A 22,674-nucleotide genomic window follows, 5' to 3' on the forward strand; every position below is an offset into this window, starting at 1 on the left:
TCACCGTTGTTTTTTTTTATTAGCATAAGAGATATGATCCACATATAATAAACAAAATATCCATTATCATTCAATACCGAGCCTCAGAATCAGTCAAAATAAGGTGTGAACAGGCTACGGACAACCAGCATTTCTGCTAAGGATAATCTACCTAAAGTCACTCATGTCGGTATTTTGGTTTTGATTTCAGAAATGTTGTTCACATAAATCGAGGCAGTCTACCTAACCAGAAACTAAAACCCCCTATAGGTACTCAGTAAAATACTACAACATGAAAACTATTTATCCATTTCATGGCAATGACCTGCTTTGAAATGTACATGTCCAAAACATTCATATATTGAAAGTAACTAAGTATCATAAAACAAGAGATAAGCCAATCTCAAAAGAAAAAATAAAACACAGACTGTCCTGTCCAAACTGTTACGTGAACACTCCATTTGTGTTCTCTAAAATACAACAATAGGAACTGAATCCATGACAGGCAGTGACCGCCTTAAACCATAACGAATGAATAAAAACTATTACAATACTGTAAAGCAAAGTCACTGATATATAGATAGAACTAAAAAAGTCCGCTCAAGCAAACATATAAACCGTTCAAAGATATGCATAAGATATGACAGTACGAACAGACTCTTTCCATTTCATAGCAATAACTCAATTTGAAATGTACACGTCACAATGATAATCGATTACAAAGCGAACAAAATACAATTAGAGGGAAAGATTATTAAATCACTTCAAAAGAAAATGTGACTTTAGACAGGAAACACATTGCACGAAACCCCTAAGTAACACATTGCAGCGAATTTTCTCTATAAAATATGACTTTGGACTTATGTAACACACGACAGGAAACATTACAAAAATTAATGTGAGTATGAAACACATTACAGGGGACATTCTAAAAAAAACCAATGTGAGTTCAGACCTGAACAACACATTACAAGAAACCCTAAACAAGAGTGAGTTCTGGCCAATAACAACACATTACAAGAAACCCTAAAAAAGAGTGAGTTCTGGCCAATGGCGCCCCTACGTACGTACAGGAAACACTCTTATCAGTCCGAGCGTGCTTCCGCCGCGGCGGCCGCGGCAACCACCCGCGCCTGAGCGCGCTCCACCTGTTGGAGCAGAGACTCCAGATGAGCCCGCTCCTGCTCCACGGCCGTTTGCGCGTCCAGCAGACGGTGCCCCTCGAGGCACGCGTCCGTCACGTGGGCCCAGCAGTCCGTACACCAGTCCGCCGTGGACGATTCGCCGCGTGCAGGTGGACCAACTGTCAACAACAAAAACATCCAATAATGACAGACTCGCACGTGGACACCGCGTGTGTACTCTGCGGACGCGACGAAGAGGGAACGTGACATCACGATGAAACGAATGAGACCAATGACACGCACTCTAAATGTCTTACATTGATATTTGACTTATGTTATTCGTATGTTACAGTAAATTCGGCGCAAGCATAATACGAAGCAATATTTCTTCGTAAATGCGAATCTTTTTAGCTCTTTCGTTGAGAGATACAAAGAAAAACCTTCGTAATACGTAGAAAACCAACCTTCGTATTATGCTTGCGCCAATTCCTTCGTAAGACATTTAGAGTGCGTTCCTTTGAGCATTGTGTTAAATTCATGTGAATCAACCATAAACGAGCTTATTCACATTCGAACGAGACTGACACAATGCTCAAGAGAAAGTTGTAATTTGGCACATTCTTTCAAACGTGATGCCCTGTTCATGGGAATGAGAGTTGAGTGTGAGTGGCACACTGTTTAAAATTTGAGCCTGGCAGCACAGAGTTTCAAACTGTGCCCCTGCGGTCACACTGTTCAAGACAGTTGGGCTTGAGGCACTTTCAGTGGTTTGGATAAAATGAACCATGCTCGACGAATCTTGAGCACACGCGCAGATTATGAGGACAGCCTTAGAAGTCTGTCTTCATCGGCAAAAAACTTAACGGGTCGCCACCGCACACCTTCGCACTCAAATGAACTTTTTAGTCTCTTGCATATGACGTTCTAAGCAGGGTTGGCAACCAATAACGAAATTCATTTCCAAATTTTCGCTGTATCTGGCTGTATCTCTGGAACATGTGGCCTACATAGGTCCTTCTTTCCTTGTTAAGTAGATCAGTCCTTTTCCGTAATTAGATGTTCTCTGCCTCTTTCATGCATGTGGACTCCTTCACCACTTTTTTTTTCAATTTTATCATGATTGTAAGAACGTTATTGAAATTTTGACAGTTCAGTTGAAAAATGTACAAAATAAACGACAATAAGGAGTCAAAGTCTGTAGGAAAGCCTTAAAATAACGATTGTTGGAATCTGATCCGTCAAAGGTTGAAAACAAGACTCAGATCGGACAGCCGTTAGGAGATATTCGAGAAAGTGAGAAAATGAATTTCGTTTATGATAGCCAACCCTGGTTATAAGAGCAGGCCGTATTATGGTTTACAAGGTAGGTTTACGCCAGACCGCGTCTTGTCGTAACAGGCTTCGCGATGTCTCGCTGCCTGTTCCTCCAATCCGCGTCTTGCGTACCTACCTTGGCCTGCGGCGCTAGCCTTCCTTCGGCAGGCCATGGCTTGCCCATCGTCGGTTACTTCGAAATTGTTGCATGCTGGGGGGCTCCGCCCCGCAGCCCGCAGACCCCCCTTCATTCCAGATAGAGTTGCTTCATCCACAGATAACACGATCTCTACCCTTGTTACTTTTCAACTAGCCGGGGCTGGAGGGCTCTGCCCCCTGACCCTCCTTTCTTCAAGGCAGAAGGCATTTGCCGGCAGAAAACTCGATTTTTCGCCGTTTTTTAAGTGTTTTTCGGCTTTAAAAACTGAACCAGTTGAGCTAGGATAGAGAAATTTCGCGTGTGCCGAGCCAAGGACATACCCAAAAAGTGTGCAAAATCTCAGCCAGATCGGCCGAGCCGTTCAGGAGTAGTAGTGCTGACAGACAGACAGACAGACACACACACACTGTTAAAAAAAAATTCTGAAAATTCAGACTAAATGAACTGAAGAAAATTTCGCAAAAGGCACTCCTAATTTTCAGACCAACTTTTTCAGAAACATGCGGTCTGAAAATTCAGACCTGTGAATTCAGACCACAAGTCTGAATATGGATTAAGACCTCTAGTCTGAATTGGTATTAAGACCGCTGGACTCAGAAATTTAGGAATTTGCTGAGCTTAAAATTGAGATGTCTTATTTCTTAAAAAAGGGCTTCCTGGTCTGAATTTGCTTTCAGCAGTTCACTCCCATACCCCTCGCCTCCCTCTTTGTGCGCAGTGCGGGCAAGGTAATATATGAAAGTTGATCCAACCAATGCTTTAAGAAGGATGAAAATTGCTGTGGCTAGTCAAAGTCAATTTTGTAACCTTAAGGATACTGTCAAGTGAAACTGGCATGTCCTAGAAATACTTGTCACAGGAAGTTCATTTTGAGGTCAAAATTCCACCACTACTAGATAAATTTATTCTCAAAGTTGGGGACTCCAACTCTAATTAGTTTCTGAGTTACGGAGGTTTACGTAAACTTTTAGTCGTTTCCTCCAAATTCTTCTCACGACAAAGGATTACCTACCCAGCCTTCAGATTCTGGCAATTATATCTATTTTTGCATATGAAAAAGAAAGCGTTGTCAAATTTGAAAATACAAGTCCAGAAGAGGCTGTATTAGCTTTTAAAAAGCTAACTTATCAGGCCCACTTTTATTTTTCTTCAAATTTAAAAGACTTTGCCTTATTATTGGTTTATGGTGTTTCAGGAAAACTAAGGGAGATATTTTTTAAAAAAGCTATCTATTTCCTTTGCAAAAATAGATATAATTACAATAATATGAAGACTGGGTAGCTAATCCTTTGTCGTGAGGAAAATTTGAGAGAAACGACTAAAAGTTAACGTAAACATCCATAACTCAGAAACTAAAATAAGGTGGTGTACAACTCTTAGTGCATGAGTTAATGCAATGGAAAGGAACTTTTATCCAGGAATTGAGATATGTGGACAAATATTTAGAAAAAAAACTTAGAAAGTCACTTTGGTCACTTGAGTCATCATAACCATAAATTTCTTTGCTTATCATCGCAAAATCAACTCAAACCTTGGTTGTAACAATTAACTCACTGTGGCAAGCACACGATCCAACACGCACCGGTGCACACGAAGTGAACGTATCAGATTCGTCCAACCAGAAGTTTGAACTAATATCCGATGAAGGCACTTTGGGGACGAGTGTGAACGGGGAGAGGCGAATAACTTAGAACACCTCTCGCCCTCTCACCGCCCGCCCCTTCAGTTTCGGGAGATGCGTACAGCGAGCGCAGAGTCACTACAGCGTCAAGAAGGGTCATCAGCAGAAAACACTTCGAACTAAAATGCACTTCTTTCCGTCGACATGACTTCAGCGCGCCGAGCGAGTGGACCTGACGCAAAATACACGCGATGTGTGCACCTTGGAAGACTGCTGGAGACTGACGTTTTGCGTGCAGGGCGCCGGGTCGGCCAAAACATTCCGAGTTGCCGACGGATTAGCGCTCCCCTCCTTGCCGAGCCAATCAGAGGGCGCCTCCAGCCGGCCCTGCCTCGCCGGACTTTCCGAGAATTCGCTCCGCAAAGCAAAAGTGGCAGCTCTGGCGGACACTCTCGGAACTACGTCGGGCAGAGGGTACGGCTGGTCTCGGAGGTGCGTGGAGGGGGAGGCACGCACTGCTCGGACACTGCACCGTAGCGCACCGGAGACCAATGGACCCTTTATATCGTCCTCCTGGCTAAACGAAGTCTTTAAAGAAAAAAGACGTCGGGATAAAAATTGTAGAGCTTACCGCTACACTATAAACAAACCAAATCCGAATCCAATCGGACCAATAGCGACGTCTCTATGACAAAAAGTCTGTTTTTCAGAAAATCTGTTGGCTTCAGAAAACGGTTTGAGGTTTTCAAAATCAGTTTTCGGCACATGATAGTCCTCGACGAGCCTCACAATCGCCTCGCTTTGACCCCCCATAAATTTCGACTCCTTCCCCCTGAAAAACGCGATGCAAAATAACCAACTGCGCGCTGCCAAGAGTCCAAACGCTTTTACTAACACATTTCTGAAACAAATAATTGTTTCGGAACACGAAATAGTGCCTTTTTATCTTCAAGATTTTTCCTATGATATGGAAAAGACTGCAAGTCGATACGACTTCGGATAAGCCCTAAAAAAGGTGCCGAGTGCGAGGTGGTCGGTGTGCATTTTTGAAGTCCGGTCTAGCCTGGCGCCGGAATGCATGCGCAGAAGAGTGCGCAGAGCGCTGATCCCGGAGCTCTGCCAGAGAGGTTAGGATCTTCGAAGTTTAACGTTTTAATGTCATTTTAGCTCGATTTTTACAGTACCCCGCGTGGAGGTTGGTCTGTGTGGGAACATTGAATAACTAGGGCGAAAATTTACGAGTAATCTCACTCAAATGTAGCATACTGAGACATCGCAAGCACGGAGCCGAACCGGCGCGGACCAAGGCAGGTGACGAGTGACGAGGCCAAGACCCGCTTCACCCTGAGGCCGCGCGCGACGGTGCTGCCATCTAGCGGTAGCTTTGCGGGGCGAATGCACCGGCGGGGACAGTCCTGCGGCCGCTGCACTGGGCTCGGCTCGGTGCTCGGCCCTGCTCGGTGCCGAACGGACTCAGCCGAACAAGTCCGAGACAAACTAGATCGCTTTCGGGCGCTGGTCAAGGTGCTCCCAGAGCGCTATAAAGAGGGCTACTCTGGGTGCTACCTTCGGGGCAGTCCGATTAAAGCAGCGTATAGAGAGAGGGGGCGGGAGTCAGACGAGTCAGGCAGAAAATTAAGACCGGACGCTGAATTCTACTTTCAGACTCGCAGGGCAAATTATTAAACCTTGTTAAGTCTGATTTTTCAGACCGCCGCGTCTGAAATTTTTTTTCAGACTACAAGGTCCGTATTTTTAGACCTGCGGTCCAAATATTAGGACTCTAGTCTGAAAACGAAATTCAGACGGACAAGTCTGACACTTTCGGTCTGAATTTTCAGAATTTTTTTAACAGTGCACAGACAGACAGACAAAACTTTTCAACCCCACCTGAGTGGGGTTCGCTATCGCTCAGCCAATTATCTCTTGAACTATGCACACTTTAAATCGTTTTTCAGATAAAATTGTTAATAGATCACGTAGAGACTAAAAGGTACATTGCAAATGACAAAACGTAAGGATTAATGGACTAATTACCCTATATAATAAACAAAATCGTGCAATTCTGAAGAGAAAATAATGTATATTACCTTAGCACAAAAAACTTTCTGCCAAGTGATAAAAAGTCAAGTGAGAGTGCACTTCAACTGCTGCCACACTCCAAATCCAAAGTCGATACATGAGTATCTTTTTAGACGATAATTTAGTATCGCCAGAGCAAGAATACGAATGGTGCAAGCACACTCTGAGCCTTTTACTGACTATTTCTCATAAACAGATGCATTTCTAAATGCAACCATAAAACTTAGTTTTGTTTATCTGAATTACTTAAAAATTGCTGATTGCTGTTGTGGTTTATTGTTGTCTAAGGAAAGTACAAAGAAAATTTTAGGTATTTAGGGACGACACCTAGTATAATGGTTGCTTACCGAAATGCGCCTGCTAATGAGAAATAGTCAGTAAAAGGCTAGGAGTGCAATCACTTGCGCATGGTGTGGAGCGTTCAGGAATTCCGGGAAAACTCCGGGGATTTGGGCCGCCGGGAAAAATCCGGGGATTTCACTTTTGATCCGGGAAATTTTAAAAAGTCGGTCAGATAGGCCATGCGCGGGCCGAGGCGACCGGTAACGCAATGTGTGGCTGTGGCCGGACAACTGACTTGAGGGATGCTAGCGGCCCACTATTCTCACTTTTAAAACGAAACAGTGAATTTGCTCACTTTTTGGCCTCAAAAGTCACTATTCTCACTTTTTTGGCAGTTCGGGTCATAAAACTTCGTGACATTTTCAATTGAGCAAGTTTGGGGAAGTTAAAATGATTTGACTCGCTGAACTCGAAACTTACCATCACGGCTGGAAAGAGCTCCCCTGACTTCCTCCCGGTGTCGTTTGAACTTGTTAGCCAGATTCTTGACCTTGATCGGGTTGTTCACGGAATGATCGTCAATGAGAGTTCGCGCCAATTTCTGCCACACTGTGACGTCATCGATGGACCAGTCGTTGTCCTTAATGATGGCAGCCAGGTCCCTGGGCGTCCTGCCCAACTTCTTGGGTCGGCCTGCTCGACCACGGTTCACTGAAACAAAACATAAGAAACAAACGTCAGACACTTCCAGATGTGCGCGAACACATTCCAATCCGTATAGATAAAAAATCATAGGGCCTTCGTTACTAATTGATTTCGAATAAACATAGGAGAAAAACTATAGTTAAAAGAATTTACACGAGGAAGTTTCGACATGGAGACATCCGATTCGGTTGAAATAAACAAGATTCACTAGCAACTTCACACATCTCACACTTTTCACTCATGTTCGAAGGTTTTCGAATTCCTGAGACAAAATTTCCACTCCTAGGCTAGGACCGGCAAAAACCCCACTACCGTAACAAAATAAAGTAAAAATGCGTAAATCTGAAATCACCCCAAAAGTGAGGGGGAGGCCGGTGCCTTCCGTTTTGAGTTACCCCCACAAAAAACATGGGTGTCAAAACGGTGGAAGCGAAGTGCAATTCAACACAACTTGAGTTCGGGTCGGTAATAGAAGGTTTAGGGACACTCCACAAACTCATGTGTGTACATAGTACACTCCACTTGGCGCGTACATGCATGTTCACTTCAACCGCTGGAGTGCACTTGGCATGTACACACTCCAGGTTGAAGTCGAGGGGGTATTAACTCGCGTAATAGACTGTACATGTCTGGCGTAATAACGCGTAATAGCGCGTAATGGCCGTAATAACGCGTAATAACGGCGTAATAACGCGAAATGTCATTCACTTCGGCACGCTTGTTAAGTCCCTGATACAAGGAGTAGTGACGGCTAGGACGCGGCGATACTCCTCACTACCCCTCTTCCTCGCTCTTCCTGTTCTTGCCCCCTCTACCCGACTGAACCATTTTCCCGCCACTTCAACATTGGCACGGTATGTGCAGGGGTCGGAAACGGCCTAGGGAGCTCGTGAGCGTGAGCCCACGCCCCACCGCTGCTGACGGGCCGCTCTGCACGGCGGTACTAAAATCGACAGAACTTTGTCAAATTTTCATCAAATCGATCAAACGAGGTCAGGTTTGGATTCTACACAAAATTTCCTTTCGATTATTAACAATGGTTTAGCGTTTCAAGTGTTTAAAACACGTTATTTTTCAATTTTAAGTCAATTTTACCGGCAACGGACAGCCGACTTGATATTTCTCATTCGCTTAAAAAGTGATTTTTGCTTTTTTTAGGTCCATACATGCAGCGAGCCGATTGTTGGCCATAGTTTACCCTATGGCATGGTGTGTTTGGAATGTTCAAACGACCGCTGGGGCGACCATAGAGATCTAAAACGTAACTAGGACATTTGGTACAAAACAGGGATCCTTAACTTAACTTAACATTTAACTAACACTGCTTTCATAACGTAACATAAGACAATGTTCGCTAAAGGTTAAGGGTACGGACTTGAGAAAGTACTTGCAAAAGTATATCCACACAAATTTGAGACATAAAAAAATAACTTACCCTTTTGAAAAGATGTTAGAAGTTAAGGGTAATAACTTTAACTCTTATCATAACGTTATGATGCCCTTATGAGGTAAGTTAAGCACTCTTAAAACCTTACGAAGTATTTTGAGCATACATATAACAAACTAAAATACTTTGTTATACGAAGAAATAGTTCGTAAATTACGAAGTATTTTCTTTGTAAGCTTACGTATGCTCAAAATACTTTGTTATACAAACTACTTTTCTTTGTAAGGCCCTAAATAGTTTGTAAGGTTTTCTCAGTGAGGATCCCTGGTACAAAATTGGGTTTTGCAACTCTAGAGGTTAAATGCACCGCTTGTAAAAGCGCGTTTGTCATGTTCTAAACGCCTAAGCCACCGAGAATTTTATTCTCTCTCGCACTGGCCCTGTGGTAAGGGTTTAGCGAAAGGAGATCAAACTTCAGATATCTCGCAAAAGTTCCGAAACACTACGATAACGCCAAGCAAACGTACAACAGAGCGTACAAGCAAACGATTGAAAATCTGACACCACCACGTTGTAGCGCGGACAATTTTGCAAGCCATAGTCTAAGTTTATCTCAATCGGTATCCGCTAATACTAGACGCGTAATAACGCGAAATACTTGCGTAATAACGCGTAATACTTGCGTAATAACGCGTAATACTTGCGTAATAACGCGTAGTACTAAGAGACGTAATAACTCGTAATAGACGTAATAACGCGTAATACAGGCGTAATAACGCGTAATACAGGCGTAATTACGCGTAATAGGCGTAATACTGCGTAATTGTAATAGACTGTACACCAAAATCCTGAGTAACTACCCCCTCGGTTGAAGTGTACATGCATGTACTCCCCAGGTAGAGCACACGGCCCACACAACGTGTTTTATCGTCTCAAATTACTGCGGTTTCCGCTTGTTAATAAAACTAAGATATAGTTCGTAGGTTACGCACAATTTTGCCCACAAGCTGGCATATGTTCAGCTATTGAACCAACATTTAGAACATACGCCAGCTTGAGTAGAAAATGGTGCGTGACCCACGAACTATATCTAAGATAGATCAGCTAACGTAAACTGGAGAAACTTGCTGCTTCACTTTAAAAGGCAAAGAAGATAGAAAGTTCAGAAGAGAGCAAAGCTTCAGAACAAACACTCACTCTTGCTGCTGAATCCGTCGGAGGCACGAACACCGAAGACGACACGAACACGACACCGCTGGCAGAGCACTTCAAGGAGCCGTCTCAGGTAACTGCAAACAGGAGGCAAGCGATCATTAAAACGTGACGGATTCACTGAGACAAGGATAGGTACTTCTGGCAAGGTCTGAAGTGTAGATCAAGAAGAACATAAGCCGGAGACAGCTGCCAAATGGCGCTTCATCATGATAAGTGTAAACCCACTATCTCAAGAAAGCTTAATTTTACGATGGAATTAGATTGTGCTTGCTGAAAAGGTCAATTTATTTGGAACTGTTTCCGGTTCCCCCCGCAGGCGAGGGGACGGAAGTGTGTACTTCTTTTCTTCCTCTTTTCGGAAAGGCCTATTCACACCCTACTTGAAAAGACTGTTGATCAAGAGGTTGTCTGGAGAATCTTGCAACGGGAGAACAACTATTAGTTAGCCCTAAACACGGCGAGCCCACTGCACTCGCGCACCGAGGTGTCAAGGAATGTCAGCGCATGAGCCGCTGGCAATGCTTCAATATATTCATCTTACGACTCAGGAATAAATGGAACACACTATACACTAGCATCATATATTCCAACGGGGGACGTCTATTGCGTACGGTGCGTTTAGGAGGGGAGAGGAATTCCGCCTGCGTAACACTCGGTGACGCTGCGAACCATTGGTTGGGCGGGCGTAATGTTACGCAAGACCCAGGCAAAGTGCGAGCACAAAAGAATAATAGGCAGTCAAATAGGGTAACAATAGCGGGCAAATTTAATAAATTTGCATAACGTTACGCTGGTAGCGAGGAAAGTGGTCTCGGGGCAGCGTAACGCTGTTTGGGCTCGGGTGTCGAAACGGTTTAAAACCCTAAAACCCCGTTCGTAACGTATCGAAGGAACGGCCACTGAATGGCAGGCGTGGTTTTGAGACCTTTACTTTCGGAGGTTGGAATCCATCCGTCAACCTCGCAGATCCGGAGTTCGGAAGAGGCAGGAATGCGAATGTGCGTTTTCGTACGGCGCTAATTCGACAACCGCCCGAAGCCTTACAACCACGTGTTCCTTCCAACAACTTAAACAGAATCAGCATTCGTCTACTGAAGGATTAAAAACATCCGGTTTGGGATACCTTAAAAGCAACTAGGAAACTGAACGTCAGTAGCAAGATTATTCTACTCATTGCAAAGATACTCTGAAGCGGAAGCTATGGCAGACCGGAAGAAGGAAGACCAAAATCAACAGCCCTAGGGGACCTCCATGTGGCCGGCTATCGTTTCCTCTTAACTACGTTAGACGTTAAATTGGGAACACCTCTCTGGGTGGTGATAAACCGACAGGACGAGGAACACGCACACGAAGTCTCCCTTGATCTATTCTATCTCCTTCACCACTTAATCGGACGACGCAAGGGAGTCTATTCTAACTTCTCATTTAATTCGCATTACTTAGTTCACAGTTTAACCCGAAGGTTTTAACGTAATGAAGGCGCCTGTTTGGTCAGAAATGCTGACTCTCGGATGCGACACAAAAAGGCTGTGTCACGAAGTAGGAAGTTTGGACAGTGGAAGTTCCTTGACATTCCACGAGGTCGACGTAATGTTCGGATGAATAAATTAGCAGAGGTCTGCTCCACTAGGTGCATTCGATCCCTCGGTCGATTGTTTTTTTACTCGTTCTTTACGCACCACTCACTAACATACAAAACTCTACGTGAAGAGAACGAGTAATGTGTTCAAAAATGAGTTTTGGGGGGGACATCTTTCATCTCAGATCTCACAGCATGTGGGAAAATGAGAGTGGTATCAAATGAAAGATGGAGTGTCAGTCGCTTGATCGTAAATGAACTTTTTTTTTTACTTGCAATGAGAAATATTGAGAAAATGAACATGAAAGAGAGACGTTTTAAGTGCACTATGTGAAACTAACCTCTTTTCACGTGTCTGTATCTTTTGATGTTGAACGCCACTGAAACGCAAAGTACAACAACAATGACACGAGATCTTTGGTCAACAAAAATCTAGGAGGGTTTTTTGCAAGTGACAATGGATAATTTTGAGAAATTTGGTAATAACGAAACATTGTTTGACCCTAACCATGATACATGTCTCAGAACTGCAAGCTGTGTCATCTTAATGAATTTCGTTTTGATGGTGTTGCACGTCTTATGTTCGAGATGAGAGATGAAATAATAAGTTTCATTTGACTGTTTTCTTCTGAGGGTTTTGGTCATGGAAAACTCAGGTTTTTGGCACGGACTCGCGGACTCTAGTGGTAAATTCGATTATGCACGAGAATCGATATCTCAAGATATCGCGATGCATCGATGTTCCCTGCCTGAGAGGAGAACCAACCGGAAGCGTTCGTTAAAAGGCAAAATTACAAATCGTCAGAGGACAATTCATGTAACGATCAGCGACTGACACATCAACCTAGCTTTGTAAAGAACGAGTCCCTCCCATGTGATATCAATTCTTTGATGTCTTTCCTTCTTGTTTTTGATGACCTCGGAGCCGTATGGCTTAAGTTAGCCAGGGGTTGAAAAGGGGCGGGGGAGTGAGGCGGGAGGAATTAAAATTTCAGGAGAGGGTTAGTGGCAAGGAGGGCAGCTGTGGCTGGCAGGGCGGTGAGGGGGTGATATACTATCGTGCAGAGACGTGGCAAGATCTGCTTTGGCCATTTCATCTTCAAAGGAGGCACGGTCTGTCATGGGGCAGGCATCGATGAAGTGGGCGGCGTCGGAGGAGGCCGCGGACCCGCAGGATGGGCACGGCATCCCTCGGTCGACAAATGCCGGACGTCGCGGCGCGTCGGCCAATCAGAAACCAGCTTTCTTGACCGGGAGGGCCTACTTCCACTACTGAACTACTATCTATCTCTGTCGGGTACTTTACTGAATCTGGAGACGACAGAAAAACGAAAGTGAACCTTCTGAGCAGGCTTTCTAGCATCAACCGGTACGCACGTGCTGAGGCCATTTTTAGGATTTACTTAAGTCCTTCCGTATCAAGATGTTGCAGGACCCAATAACCTATGGACGAACACTGAATCAAGAGACGGAAGAAGAACAAAGATGAGCCCTAAGAACAGCTAGCTACTGAGCAGGTGTTCTCCTACCACACTGTACACATGTGCCGATGCTATTAATAGGGTTTACTTTCGTTCTTCCGTACCAAAATTCCTTGGTTGTACCCTGTAAACCTATGAGCAAACATCGTACATTTTGACAGGGAACGATTGTTAAATACGAAACGTCTCGTAAGACGGATGAATCTCGCCTGCGTAACGCTCGGTCACGCTGCGTAACACGAGGTGGGAAAAGCGAAAGGAACGTTACGCAAAACCACTTAAGGTGTGATCAATAAACAAGAAAAATCAGTGATAAGGGTTACTATCGCGAGCAGATTGATGAAGATTGCGTAACGCCACTCAAAGCAAAGTCTTGAGTCAGAGAAGCGCGGCGTTAACCGCGAATTCAGGAACGTACTTTAGAATGACAACTAAAACAGACGAGAAAGAAGCACTGAAGTCTCTTCAGACCTACTCAATCCACATGATCACTCAAACGGTCAACGTAGGGGAACCCATTTATCAGGCAATAGGGTACTTCGGAGGAAATCCAGACCGGAAGTCAACGGCACAACAGGAGAAACAAAAGAGGGTCGCGCGGCCGTGCTGAGCGGTGGTGGGGGACGGAATGGGCAGAGTGGGGGTAACGTGCGCGCGCCGCCTGCCCCCCACTCCGGCGATTTCGACCCCCACCATCACCGCTCAGCACGGCCGCGCGACGCTCTTTTGTTTCTCCCGTTCTGTCGCGGACTTCCGGTCTAGGTTTCCTCCGAAGTACCCTATCTTACTTGATTGCTACTTGATCTCGTCAGATCTCGACCTACTTCAAGGTGTCTGATCAGTCCAGTACTTGGTGCTGCAGCAGGTTAGGTAGTGCATCGGAAACTCCTCTTCGGGGCTCGAGGTATAGTTCTGGTATTTCCATACCAACTCGTCTTTCCCTATTGATTTAAATCTGGTGACGTTTGCCAAATGCCCTTTGCCCCTGACGACGACGTTAGGGTTGTCGGAGTGATTTAACAATGAAGCTGGTCCTGCCAAGTACATATCATTGACGCATTGGCTGCGCAGACAGACGTGCCACCCGGGATGGGTTTGGGGGAGGCCACGCACTCTTATTCCCAACAGTTGAGGGCTCGATAGTAATCTGAAAACAAATAGAAAATAACTGTGAATAACTAACCAAGATGATTCAAATGTGTTGGTTTACGTACTGTTCAGTGTCAGGACCCTTTGGCAACAGACAAATGCCGTAATCACAAACTCTTGCAATAAACAAAGAGCTGGCCAAGCGATAACACTCATATAGGGTTTCTTGAAGCTCTTCGAAACCCTCTTTCGAGATCCCCGGTGTATCGGTGGGAGCATTGTGATGAATGTGAGAACATTGGAGCTTCCTACCGAAGAAATAGTAGCTAAAAGACTGGTCTATGTTCCAAAAGGTCATAATTTGGCTCTTCGAGAGCATACTCAAATTTTCTGAAATTTTGATTGTTCTCAAAGAACGACGGGTGGCTGACTGTCGGATAGGGCCCTGAATGACTTTGCCTTAATCGGAACCGGAAGTTCGTCGAAACCACGAGAGGTGACCGCCTTGAGTTCGGGTGAATGAATTCGCACTGAACGCACGGCGACGCAGACGCTCATTCTTACACATTTCGCACACTTTGTTCTCCTTGATTTCTTCTCAACTTCCGCTCCAGCTCTTCTCCAAAGTACCCTATGTGCTGGAGGCACTCGATCCTTCGCGCAGAATACGTGGAAAGTCGTGGCGCGTCAGCCCAGCATGAATGTGAGCCGGCTTGTTTCGGCAGGGTGACCTACCTTTTCTACTGAACAGTCGGTTCCACTTTTCCGTATCTTGATACGGTAGATCAGAAGTCAGCCCTCCTAACACCTTCTGCGCTTGCGCAGAGGTCGTTCCACCACCCGGTAACGCATGCGCAGGATTGATTGAAGGGCTTACTTCAGTAGCCTAACGACTCACAATTCTGTGGGATACCACATTTCTACCTTACATTCCGAAACCCACCGAAACTAAATCTCCCAGTGTGTGAAGCCGGTTCAGATACCGAAGGGATCCGACTCACGCAGCGTAATGGAGCTGCACCCACGGAGTTTCAGATATCTCGAAGGCGGTCTGGTCTTACTCGCGCTAGTCCTGGCGTAATGAGCTTCGGGGAGTCCGCTCTCCTTAAGCCGCAAGCACTCATTCGTTGCCGACTCGGATTCCCACCACCACCGCTCACTTTCGTAGCTGTACGACAGTACCCCAGGATTCTGCTATCCCCGCCCGCCCTACTAAGATCAGCAGTATTGTAACGAGTCGTAATCGTGAGTTGCGTTACCCATTGAGAAGGGGGGAATGCTGCCCTACCTCAAAAGCCGTTAAGTGATAGTGAGCGAAACGCTACGTTAGGTAAACAAGGTAGGTTTACGCCAGACCGCGTCTTGTCGTAACAGGCTTCGCGATGTCTCGCGGCCTGTTCCCCCAATCCGCGCCTGGCGTACCTACCTTGGCCTGCGGCGCTAGCCTGCCTTCGGCAGGCATTGGCTTGTCCATCGTCGGTTACTTCTTTCTCGTTGCATGCTGGGGGGCTCCGCCCCTCAGACCCCCCTTCGTTCTAGGTAGAGTTGCTTCATACAGATAACACGATCTTGATCCTTGTAACGTTTTAACTTGTCGGGACTGGGGGCCCCGCCCCCCAGACCCCCCTTTCCTCAAGACGTTAGTGATCTGCCTGCAAAAAAACTCGATTTTTCGCCGTTTTTTAGGTGTTTTTCGGCTATAAAAACTGAACCAGTTGAGCTAGGATAGTGAAATTTCGCGTGTGCTGAGCCGAGGATATACCTAAAAAGTGTGCGAAATCTCACCGAGATCGGCCGAGCCGTTCTAAAGGAGTAGTGCGGACACACACACACACGCACGCAGACAGGAAAAACTTTTCAACCCCACCCGAGTAACAGGCTTCGCTATCGCTCAGCCAATAACAGGCTTCGCTATCGCTCAGCCATTAAAGATCAGGGAAGACTTTTTATGGTAAGGAGCGGCGATGTAAAAATATAATTCGCATGGTGGAGTTCAGCAAAGAGGTTGGTGCGTCACTGAGGTGCAAACGGTATCTCAACCTGCGTAACGTCCTTAGAAGACGGCCCTCAACTTCGTCGTAGCTCCTGATCTAAGCAGTTGTAATTGACACGGGAGGGCAGTTGAGCGACGCCCAGGACCGGCAGTAAAAGAGTAAAAGTAAACAGCAAATCCGCTTGAGCGCCCACCCCACTCACACCTCACACGTGACACCCCAATCACACCTGGCTTTTCGGAATCTGCACATGGGGTCCCTTTCATTTTTGGCTGAGCGATAGCGAAGCCTGTTACTCCATTGGGGTTAAAAAGTTTTTCCTGTCTGTCTGTCCGTGTGTGTGTGTGTGTGTGTGTGTGTGTGTGTGTGTCCGCGCTACTCCTCCTGAACGGCTCGTCCGATCTCCGTGAGATTTTGCACACTTTTTGGGCATGTCCTTGGCTCGGCACACGCGAAATTTCACTATCCTAGCTCAACTGGTTCAGTTTTTATAGCCGAAAAACACCTAAAAACGGCGAAAAATCGAGTTTTCGTGGTTTTTTCTTTTGTAAACTCTGACTCTTGCGTTTTTGACAAATCTCCATTTGCTCCATTCATTTATTTAGTTTAAGTTTTCCCTGCAATCACTTTTCTGTTTCTCCTGCATTCTCAGCCGTTTTTACTGACTATTTCTCATTAGCAGAGGCATTTATGTAAGCAACCATAATACTTTGTATTTTAGTCAGTTTTACTTAGCAATTACAAATTACTGTACTGATATTATCGTTTCCTGTGTAAATTACAAAGAAATTTTTAAGTATTTAAGAATTAAATTGTCTGCTAATGAGAAATAGTCAGTAAACGACTGAGAGTGTGTTGAATGGTGAAAATGGAGCCATCCCCTTCTTCCGCTTCATGGATCATTGCGTTTGCATTAGTACGAGAAAGTTCGCAAGTCAAGAGCTGTGCGTATGAGACCACTTCAAAATTGTATCAGTACATTTAGTGTGCAGGTCCGTCTTATGATGAACTGAGTCCCCGGGGCAGATGGTGACACCTCCCGTCCGTTCTTCCAGATGGAGTGCTACGTGTGTTTGGAGAAGTTTGACATCTACTCGGCCGATCGCCGGCCCAAGGTTTTGCCGTGCGGCCACACCTTTTGCCTGCGGTGTCTGCAGGGGCTGCAGGCGAAGAAGTGCCCTCTCGATAACAAGGTGAGTGAGAAATTCGTAAGGCGCCACGTTTTGTGCCCACACTGTAAATGTCTGACGGTGAAAGGCTTCACTAATATAATGGTGGAGATACAGCGAATTCTCAACGGTATGTTATGAAGTCAGCTGCATTACCATAGTATGGAACATTTTCACCACAATATGGAGAATCTTCGTTGTACAACATTTAGAGTGCACTGTGGCAAAAAGCCACGGAAAATTCTGTAAACAGCTTGTGGTAATTTTCCGTAGCCCCCTTGTCAGTATTCTCCGTAGGCTCTTACAGTATTCTCCGTAGGACCTTACAGTGATCCCCGTAGGACTATATAGTCTTCCAGGTCCTACGGAGAAGACTGTGCGGTCCTACGGAGAATACTGTAAGAGCCTACGGAGAATATTGACAAGAGGGCTACGGAGAATCCTGGCAAAAAAATTAACAGAATTTTCCGTACCTTTTTGCCACAGTGAGGCATGGAAGAGTTCTTGGCTAAGTTCACTCAAAATGTCCTTCAGTGAAATTAGAGCCATGTTAGAGTGAATATCAGCATGTCATATTTAAAGGTTTCACACGTGCTGACAAACCGCGAAACGTCAAGACGGTCTGGCTTGCCTTGAGGGGCCCGGCACCTGGTGTGGGTTTCACATTGGGTGCTTCAACCTAACCTACCCCGAGCGTTCTTTTCCTGGGCCTCCGTTTGGCCTGTCAAAACAGGAGTCCTCGGGCCTCCCCCTGGCGCTCCCCTCCCCCACGCGGCTTGATCAAATTGTTGTTCGCTTCATGCTGCTCGCCGTCGGGGGGTCGTGAGGGGGCGCCGCCAGCCGTCAAAGAGAAAACGAGCCCTCTCCCCAGCCGCCGGGCATGTGTCCGGGGGCCGATCGGGAGGTACGTGGGGCTGACAAGCTTCATTGCCGTTCCATTGGCAAGTGGGCTTCTAACTTGAGTGTGGGCTTCCCGCTTGAGTGGCGCTCCGTTTTCGGTGCCAAAATGTTGAGACCGAAACACACTAAACCTGCGGGGGCAGAACTGTCTGCCAAAAGACGCAGCCAAGGTGAAGAGATGAATCAGCTTCACGTGCGGAAATTCTCTCAGGCATAAAGACAGGAACAGTTATGCACCCCTTACATTTGGCGTCACTTGATTCCAGAGTGTCCCAACATCCCAATGTAAATGATTGGATTTTTGTACACTGCAAATCCAAGTGTAGGACAGGTCGACACTTTAAGGGGGCTCATACAAGTTAAAAGCACTTTTTAAAAAAAAAAATTTGATGTAGACGGATTAAGATTTTACAATTTCTGTCTTAAAATCCTTTTAGATAATTGAGTAAGCTTCCTTTTGGCTTAAGGGAAAGTGACTTTGGACATTTTTTGGAGATTTAGTCGAAACGTTTAAAATTTTGCTTCTCGTAAGATTTTGTTCGCATACTTGCTCAGATCTGTGGGGAAAAAATCAGGGAGACTCATCCCCAGTAGTGTCATAGAATTGACTACAATGGGCTTTATATCTGCAATAGTTTTCAAGAAAAAAAATAAAAACAATTTTTTGTTGAAAAATTTGTTTAAAAAATTGTTAAAAAAATTGTTTTTATTTTTTTTCTTGAAAACTATTGCAGATATAAAGCCCATTGTAGTCAATTCTATGACACTACTGGGGATGAGTCTCCCTGATTTTTTCCCCACAGATCTGAGCAAGTATGCGAACAAAATCTTACGAGAAGCAAAATTTTAAACGTTTCGACTAAATCTCCAAAAAATGTCCAAAGTCACTTTCCCTTAAGCCAAAAGGAAGCTTACTCAATTATCTAAAAGGATTTTAAGACAGAAATTGTAAAATCTTAATCCGTCTACATCAAATTTTTTTTTAAAAAAAGGGCTTTTAACTTGTATGAGCCCCCTTAAAGCGTAGGACAAACTGGTCTACGCTTTAAAGTGTCGACCTGTCCTACACTTGGATTTGCAGTGTAGAAATTTACGTTTTTCAATTGTTTTTGGTCAGTATATCTCAGGACAATCCATTAACTGTTAATGATTAACATTACCAGGATTTTTGCTAGAATGTTGAAAGATTAACGAATAATTCCCTATTTATTCCTGATAGAGCACACAGGATTCCAGGAGTGGGTAGCGGCTACCCGGTAGCCCTTCGGCAGCATGTTTCAAAATAACCAAAGTGTCCAAAGTTAGCCCCTTTGACGGCAGATACTTAAAGGTTGTTTGCACTGTATGGTTTTTGTTCCCAGGTGTTCACGTTACAGCCAGACTCCTTACCGGACAATTTTCTGGTGATTCAGTCGTGCAGCAAGTAAGTATTCTGTAAGGTGTCCCGTCTGTGTTTGTTACACTCTCAGCCGTTTACTGACTATTTCTCATTAGCAGACGTATTTCTGTAAGCAACCATATTACTTAGTATTTAGTTCTTAAATACATAAAAGTTTCTTTGTAATTTACTAAGAAAACGGTAGTATCAGTACAGTAATTAGGAATTACTACGTAATGCTGACAAAAAATACTAAGTATTATGGTTGCTTGCAGAAATGCGTAAGCTAATGAGAAAAAGTCAGTAAAAGGCTGAGAGTGTAAGTCGAACGTGGTGAATTTGCCCCCTTACCGGGATCAGGTTTCGGCGGTTATTTCTGTGCCGCGTTAAGGACGCAAATTTTTGCATCATGAATGTGACGCAAGGGGGTAACGACTCCTCGATTTCGTGTCAGCTGGGTTACCCCTCGGATTACCTCTGAATTTCACTGCGAATTCGCCTAAATTTTCTCGGGTCTCTGGATAACTGTCCATGCACTGTCAGCTGGATTACCGAAGTCGTTACACTGAAAATCCAAACGCTATGAATGTAGCGTCAATTGGTGCAATGCAAAAGCATTGCACATGAAGTGCAATGCCTTCCCATTCCCATGCATTAGCAGTGGGCATTTTCGGGGCGCATTGCACGTAAGGCGCGATATGTCAGTGCATTGCACCATACTTGCTACACTCATAGCGTTTGGCATCTCAGTGTACCGGTATGACGTCACGTTCGTTGAACACGAGTGTGCGCTTGCAGCGCGGCCGCCGCCGAGACCGCGGCGTCCCGACTGTGGTGCCGCACCTGCCAGCGCCACGCGACGGACGACTGCGTGGACGGGGCGCACTCGGTGTGCAGCCTCAAGAAGGCCCGCGTGGAGGACGCGCGGCCCCTCGTGGAGGCGCTGCAGCGCGGCGAGGCGGCCCTGGACAGCCTGGCCGGCATGATGGACGCCTCGACCCGCGCCGTGGAGGAGTCCAAGTGGCGCGCCACGCTCAAGCACGACAAGGCCGTCATGGCGGCCGTCCGGAGCAGCCTGCAGGACGCGGAGAAGGCCGACACCGCCATCTGGGAGCAGGCCAGGCAGGCCGCGGCACGGGCCGGTAAGGACGATTCACCGAGGGGTGAATGACTCAGCGTTCTGGTGTGCACATGAGTACGGGTGAATGCACCTCCTAACACTCATAAATTTCACATTTTAAACGTTTTTTGGCTTGTTTTAGCGGTCAAGTCGACACTCAACGCCGAATCGTGCAAAAACTGAGCGACTTTTGCTCTTTTCAAACTTTGTGAGTACACTGAGTACGGGCTAATTTGTACACATGAGTACGCTAGTGATTCACCCCTCGCGATTCACTCACTGTTCACACCGTCATACTCTCATTCCAGGAACGTGACATTAAGTGGAAACGAATGTGACACAGTTCTCAAAGGAACCTGACCTATTGTCACATTCGTTTCAACGTGATGTCACGTTCCTGGAATTAGCGAGTGCAGGGAAGTCAAGGGAGTTATGTCAGGGGCTCTAAACCTCGGGGTAACTTTTGGTCAGGGTTAATATCCGAAACGTTTGTCGCAGCATGGATTTTAAACGCCGCTTGGGTGTGAGCTCAAATGCGTTTGGCTCCGGGAGTGCACTTTTAACTTGATTTTGAAATGAAGTCATGAGACATGAACTTTCGCTCCCAGGAGAGCATATTGCAGTATAATTCGATTGACAAGGAAGAACGCGTCTAGAGATACGTAGTTCAGTTTCATGATTAGTCCCAAGTTGAGTCACAGAAACGTGGATGATATTTTCATCACTTTCAAATTATGTCAATCTCATCACAAATTGATGACATTTTCACCAAAGATCTGATACTTATAAAATGGACGTAACAAGAAAGTCTTCGATTATGTTTTGACATCTTTGCAAGGAAATTAAGCTTTGTAATGGTCATCAAGTGGCGATTTAAATTTTCACAGTGTAATGCGCTTCTTTTGACCTTAGGTCGAGCCCTGTAGTTCAGCTTTTGACAAGTTAAGCGTATTTATTCTCAACAGCATGTTATTTGCCACCCTGTTCTACCACACCTCCTCCTCCACCGTCCTTTGCCTTACTGCTGCTGAGAGGTTTTTTTTTCCTCGGTGTGTCGCAGACAAACTGCGAGGCGCGTCCAACCTCGTGAAGGATCCTTCCACCACGTGCAGTCTCTTTGTGCGATCCGGCGCGGGGGCCCGCGTGGTGTGGCGGGGCGACGTGGATGCAACTTTTGGCCCTGTCAAGATGCTGCTGTGCCATCTCGCGCTCCGTGGTGAACTCAAACAACCTGTACGGAAGGAACAGGAGCAGCAGGGGACGGTGCAGCAGGAGATGCAGCAAACGGAACAGCAGCCGCTTCAACAGCTTCTAGAGGAGAACATGCAGCAGAGGCAGCTACTGACTCAGCAGCTGAGACAGCTGACTCAGCAGCCGACACAGCAGCTGACACAACAGGCGACGCAGCGGCGCATATTGCTGATACAGCCACCGTCACAGCAGCTGACTCAACAACCGACACAGCACCAGCCTACACAGAGGCAGCTGACACAGCAGCAACTGAATCAGCTGGGACGGGTGCAGCAGCCGCCTGGGCAGAACCTGCCGAATCCAACGCAGCAGCAACCGCCGCCGTCAACGCGGCAGCCCGTACTGCAGCGACCAGCGGGAATAGTGCTCAATCCGCGACTGCTGCAGCAACTGCGGGCAGTGCAGGAGCAACCGACGCAGCAGGAAGTTGTTCAGCCCCCGCCGACGCTGCCGAAACCGGCGAACCGTCCTGCTGGTGGGTACATTGAAAATTTTTTCTGTTCACATACTCGACTCTTGTGGACTTTTTATGCATGATTATGCATAACACAGATGAGCGATTCTCACGTTTCGGGGTAGTTTTGGCGTCTCTGAATTGCCGAAAGTGAGAAATATCCAATTAAGTTTTTCCGATTATTGGGGTCCTCGATGATACTAGAGTTATTGGCAATGGTATTTATGGTAAAGACCTTGTACTACCTTCCTAAAATCATGAGCCATAAGGTATTCCCATACGTTTTAGTGGGTGTTTTGATCACGGAAATTACGTTATCACGGTAGTTACAAAGTGTAAAAATCGGCTTTAACGGCTGACTCGGGCTTACTGTGGCTTAAAAAACGTTCC

General features: G+C 45.8%; 2 protein-coding genes across 41 annotated transcripts in view; one reads left to right on the forward strand and one right to left on the reverse strand.

Annotated features, from left to right (window-relative positions):
• Window positions 1-15,101, reverse strand: LOC117642391. 21 transcript variants are annotated; one of them, XM_034380539.1, is made up of 4 exons: window positions 15,080-15,101; window positions 9,852-9,943; window positions 7,043-7,273; window positions 1-1,282 (listed from the first exon to the last, which is right to left on the reverse strand). In XM_034380539.1, coding segments are annotated over exons 2-4 (450 nt in total). In that variant the 5' UTR covers window positions 9,853-9,943; window positions 15,080-15,101; the 3' UTR covers window positions 1-1,064. The 21 variants fall into 21 exon arrangements, with proteins under 21 accessions (XP_034236430.1, XP_034236428.1, XP_034236412.1 ...); XM_034380537.1 differs by lacking the exon at window positions 15,080-15,101 and adding an exon at window positions 13,754-13,774; XM_034380521.1 differs by lacking the exon at window positions 15,080-15,101 and adding an exon at window positions 13,405-13,430.
• Window positions 12,795-22,674, forward strand: part of LOC117642390 — a 22,423-nt gene continuing 12,543 nt past the window's right edge. The window contains exons 1-5 of one of the 20 annotated variants that reach the window (XM_034380514.1): window positions 12,795-12,817; window positions 17,068-17,205; window positions 19,443-19,504; window positions 20,258-20,601; window positions 21,640-22,305. In XM_034380514.1, coding sequence (XP_034236405.1) covers window positions 17,068-17,205; window positions 19,443-19,504; window positions 20,258-20,601; window positions 21,640-22,305 — 1,210 coding nt within the window. In that variant the 5' untranslated portion in view covers window positions 12,795-12,817. The other 19 variants (XM_034380499.1, XM_034380513.1, XM_034380507.1 and 16 more) reach the window with 19 other exon arrangements.

Source organism: Thrips palmi, unplaced genomic scaffold (genome assembly GCF_012932325.1).
Source record: "Thrips palmi isolate BJ-2018 unplaced genomic scaffold, TpBJ-2018v1 HiC_scaffold_16, whole genome shotgun sequence".
NCBI classification, from domain to species: domain Eukaryota; kingdom Metazoa; phylum Arthropoda; class Insecta; order Thysanoptera; family Thripidae; genus Thrips; species Thrips palmi.